This window comes from Glycine max, chromosome 6 (genome assembly GCF_000004515.6).
Source record: "Glycine max cultivar Williams 82 chromosome 6, Glycine_max_v4.0, whole genome shotgun sequence".
In the NCBI taxonomy this organism is placed as follows: domain Eukaryota; kingdom Viridiplantae; phylum Streptophyta; class Magnoliopsida; order Fabales; family Fabaceae; genus Glycine; species Glycine max.
The window spans coordinates 41,420,616-41,426,039 of record NC_038242.2 but is presented as its reverse complement, the minus strand read 5'-3'; the positions used below and the strand labels follow the sequence as shown (position 1 = coordinate 41,426,039).

General features: G+C 32.7%; 1 protein-coding gene across 1 annotated transcript; it reads right to left on the bottom strand.

Moving 5' to 3' along the window:
• Positions 1-1,627: 1,627 nt before the first annotated feature.
• Positions 1,628-2,068, bottom strand: LOC113001887 (uncharacterized). Its single transcript, XM_026128754.1, has one exon. The coding sequence runs from the start codon at positions 2,066-2,068 to the stop codon at positions 1,628-1,630; it is 441 nt and encodes a 146-aa protein (XP_025984539.1).
• Between the last annotated feature and the right edge of the window lie 3,356 nt (positions 2,069-5,424).

Below are 5,424 nucleotides of genomic sequence, written 5' to 3'. Positions count from 1 at the left end.
CGTTGTCTTGTTCTTGAACAATGTCATCAACAATAGTTTGAACATTGTTTTCTATTACTGGAGTTGTTTCTTGAACAACAATAGGTATAAGGACTTGAACATTGTCAATAACATGTTCTTCCTCAAAGACAACTTTCTTTATGTTCTCTTTCTTCCCAAACTCAACTTCCTCAAGAAATCTTGCATTTCTTGTTTCAAATATTGATCTTAAAGTGGGATCATAAAACTTATAGCCCCGAGATCGTTCACCATAGCCAACAAAATAACAACTAATTGTTCTTGAATCCAGCTTTCTTTCATATGGCCTATAAGGCCGCGCCTCAGCCGGACAACCCCAAATATGCAAATGCTTAATGCTTGGCTTTTTGCCAATCCAAAGTTTATAAGGGGTTTTATTAACTGCTTTACTTGGAAAGCTATTAAGGATATAAGCTATGGTCTTTAAGGCTTCTCCCCAAAGTGACTATGGCAAAGAAGAATGACTAACCATACTTCTCACCATATCCTTAAGAGTTCGGTTTCATCGTTCTGCAACACCATTCATGCTAGGTTTTCCTGGCATAATGTATTGTGGAACAATTCCACACTCTTTGAGAAAAAGTGCAAAAGGTCCTAGACGTTGTTCTCCTGATCCATCATATCTACCATAGTACTCACCACCACGGTCAGATTTGACAGTCTTAATTTTCTTTCCAAGTTGAAGTTCAACTTTAGCCTTGAAACTCTTAAAAACGTCTAGGGATTGGGACTTCTCATGTATCAAATAAAGGTAACCGTTTCTAGAGTAGTCATCTATGAACGAGATAAAGTATTGTTGCCCATTCCAAGAAGGTGTTGGAAAAGGACCACAAATGTCCGTATGTACCAATTCTAAGATGTCTTTAGCTCTTTCGACACCTAATTTCCTTATGTTTGTTCGTTTTCCCTTTATGCATTCAACACAGACTTCAAAGTGTGATAAATCTAAAGGTTCAAGAATTTCATCCAACACAAGTCTCTGAATTCTCTGTTTAGAGATATGACCTAAGCCTTTGTGCCATAAAGTGGTTGAATTCTCTTTTAATTTCCTTTTTATACCACGTGAATTTGTTTGTAGTATTTCATCATAGGAACAATTAACATCCAACATGTATAGATTATCAATTAAGGAATCGAAATCAATCAAATTCGAATTCTGGTAGAGACTAACTTTATTATTTCCAAATGAACAAGAGAAACCAAATTTGTCCAAACTAGAAATAGAAATCAAATTCCGTCTAAAAGACGGTACAACAAAAGTCTCAAACAAATCTAAATAAAATCCAGTCTTTAACAGCAATCTAAAAGTTCCTATAGCCTCCATCGTAACCTTTTTGCCATCACCAACAAATATGAATCTTTCATCATCACTTGGGAGTCGGCTCCATAGGCAACCCTGCATGGTTACACTTATGTGAGTAGTAGCACCAGAATCTACCCACCAAGTATCTTTAGGTACAAAAGCTAAATTAACTTTAGAACAAACAAGAGCAAGAGATTTACCTTTCTTTACACGCCATGTGGCGTACTTGAGACACTCTTTCTTCATGTGTCCATACTTCTTACAGAAATAGCAAGTAAATTCCTCATCCTTCTTTGGTTTCTTTTGCTAAGAAGACCCTTCAGCAACACCTTTAGTTTTCTTTCTTTTCTTATTTTGAGAGGTGGAGCTTAAATGAACACTTTTAGATCTGTCTCTCTGCAGCCTCTCTTCCTCTTGCACATAGTGAGATATAAGCTCATTAAGGGACCATTTGTCCTTTTGAGTGTTATAACTCACTTTGAATTGCCCAAAGTGCGCAGAAAGTGAGATCAAAACTAAATGCATGAGCAGGTCTTCACCAAGCTCTAACTTAAGTGCTTTCAGTTTAGATGCCAAGTTAGACATTTCCATTATGTACTCCCTTATATTACTTTTGCCCTTATACTTCATGGAGATGAGTTTAGCCAAAAGGTTACTCGTCTCCGCCATCTCATTTTTGGCAAAGTACTGTTCAATTTCATCAATAAATTCCTTTGCATTTTCACCCTCAGAAATAGAGCGCTTCATGATCATAATGCACATTCGATTGGAACGATCCTATTTCTCAATTTTTACCTCATTGGAGGCTTCCGGAGTGGAAGTTGGTCATTCCGTTCTCAGTGCCAAATCCAAATCCATACAGCCGAGAACAATTTCTATGGCTTCCTTGCAGACCTTAAAATTTGTCACATTCAGCATAAGGATACTATTCACTTGAGCATATACATTTGCAGCACTAGCAATAGAAACTGAATAATAATAAAAATAAAAATAATTACATGCTCACAAATAAGCCAATAAGTTATATAAAAATATATATAACAAGACATGTGCAAAATAGTTCACATAACAAACCCATCACAAGATACCCAGCACAACATTAATTCATAGTCTTTGGACAAAGAAATTAATTTATAATTGGTACTCTCAACGCAATGATCAAATATTGAGAATAAATTCTGTCAAATCATAGTCTTTCTTTGAACCGACTATAATTCACATGAAAATACCTTATAATTGTCACACATTTATCATCACATGTACAAAATTATTTAGCCAAATTATGTTTTCCTTTGGGCTAAGCACAATTCGCATAAATAATTTTATACTAATATCTATGTAATTTGAATTAAATTAATTTACGCACTAGAGATTGTTTTGACAATATATTGTTTCAATCAACTCAATCAAAATTACCAGACATAAAAAAAGAATAATTTTGAGGGTTTGTAATTTTTGAATTTACACCAAAACATAATGGGAATCACCAATTAATACACATATTTCATAAATAAAAACAAAGAAAACAAAAATAAAATGCAAAAGCCAAATTGCATTTAACGATACCGCAACAGAGGTTTTCTTATGATGATATAATAAAGCCAAAGATTATGTATCACATGTGTATCATGTCATGGCATGTATGACATGGATTCATGGCATGCATAAGGAAACAAAACCAACAGCCATAAAAAAAAAAAAACAAACACGTGAACAAGAAACAAAAATGAATGACTATTCTGGAGCGAGATAAAAAATAGTTTTTCTCATGAAATTCGAACGCAAAACATGAACGCGCATATAATGATTATTATATCGTGATCGAAAAGAAAAAAAAAAAGAATTTTCCTAACTTACAATCATAATTATAATTGCGAAGATAAAATCCCAAAATAAAATTAGGGTTTATGTAACAAAATAATACAGGTATAACACAAACCAAATAACTTTAATTCTCAATAATCTTACAATAATGGTGGCTCTGATACCACTTGTTTGGCATTTTAGGGATCTTAATAAAATACCAATAATCACCAGAAACACATTACATTAGATTATCAAGAGGGGTTGTGAAAAATACTTGGATCCATGATAAGCAGCGGAATTGATGAGTCTGAGGAACTGTTGGTTTTGTATTCTTCCTCAACCAAATAACCGTTTTCTTTTTGGGACCTTAGGTTTCTTGTCAGATGGGAAAAAGACAATACAATTTCTGATTCGGTGTCTTAGGGACCACAACCTTGCTTTAGGTTTTAACCTGTTAGAGTTCCCATTATTCCCTAACGGGCCAAACTGGTTTCCATTTATCAAGCCCATATTAATTTTTGATGATAGTCCAATAGGCTCACCAAATTAGATCACTTTTATTGAGCCCATAAATGTAAATAACTAATATAAATGATAAATATAATATGTAGCCCACATTAATTAATTAATTAGGAATTATAAAATTCCTAACACTAGCTAAATATAGTCGTGGGATGGGGACAATTTCTATCATTCATAGTGTTAGCAATGCTTCACATGTCTGGAAAGCTATAATGGCCTAATGGCATAACGTTGGGGAAAACCTGGCCTGGAACATTAGTAATGGGAATTCATTTCACTTTTGGCAGGACATGTGGATCCCTAGTATCGAACCAATTGTTCGTGACCGCTGTAAGATTCCGCTGCGTGTTGATCAAGCTCTATGGATCCAGGTATTCCTTAAAACCTCATGATAATCTGACGTAATGTGATTTGGTGTTCATTTGATATTTTATAAGGTTTATTAAAAATTTCAACAAGTGGTATCAGAGCCACCATTACTGTTAGATTATTGGGATCTAAAGTTTTTTTATATGTATTATATCTGGATCATTTTAGTTATATGAACCCTAATTTTATTTTGGGGAGAAACTATTTCGATCAATAAAATTGTAAAACCCGTAAATGTCTGTGTTATGGTTGTAAAGTTTTTCCTTTTTTTTCAAATGAATAAAAGGCCTCTGCATTTGATTTACGAGTTTGTACACAGTTTTTGTTTGTGTCGCGTGCGCTTACATATTATTCTATTTGGGATAAAGGTTTTTTTAAATATAAGTTTTTTTTTTGTGTTTTATACATATAAGGTTTTCGAAAAACTCTTTATGTCGAATACAAAGCCTCAAGGACTTATATTTTTATATAAGGTCATTGTGTGCGATTTGTGAATCTATATGTATGTCATTATCATGATGTTTTGTACGTGGAAAAATTTCATATATATATATATATATATATATATATATATATATATATATATATTGTTTATATGAATCAATAATAAGGCAATGGTCTTTTGTCTTATACGAATAATTTTTATTTTTTTTGCCAATTGTTTTTCCTTCATGAATCGGTGATAGGCTGATAGTTTATAATATTCTTGTGGTTAGTATAAATTTGTGATAGTATCGTGGTATGTTCGTTTCAGATGCGTAATTAGTTTACCATGATGTTGTTTCCAAATATTTACTGCTATCATAATTGAGTGCAAATTTAACCATTACGGATCCTTTCCATTTATTTGCGTGTCCGGTAATTTTAATTAAATTGATTGAACCATTATGTTGCCAAAGTAACCTCTATTGTGTAAATTGATTTAATTAAATTGCATGGATATTAGTATGAAATTATTTATGTGAATTATGCTCGGCCCAAAGGAAGACACAATTTGGTCAAATAATAACATACATGAGATGATAAATATGTGACAATTATAATATTTTTTTATGATAATAATAGTCGGTCCAAAGAAAGACTATTATTTGACAGAACTAATTGTCAATATTTGATCATTGCGATGAGAGTACCTATTACAAATTAATTTCTATGTTCAAAGACTAGAATTAATGTTGTGCTGGATATCTTGTGATGGATCTGTTATGGGAAATAATTGCATGTCTTGTTATATATACTTTATATGATTTGCTTGATTATTTGTGAACATATTATTAATTTTTGTTCTCTGTTTAGTAGATATTGCCAGTGCTTCAAATATTACTACCCAAGTGAATTCTATCCCAATGCTGAGTGTGGAAAATTTTAAGGTCTGGAAGGAAGTCGTAAATATTGTTCTTGGTTGT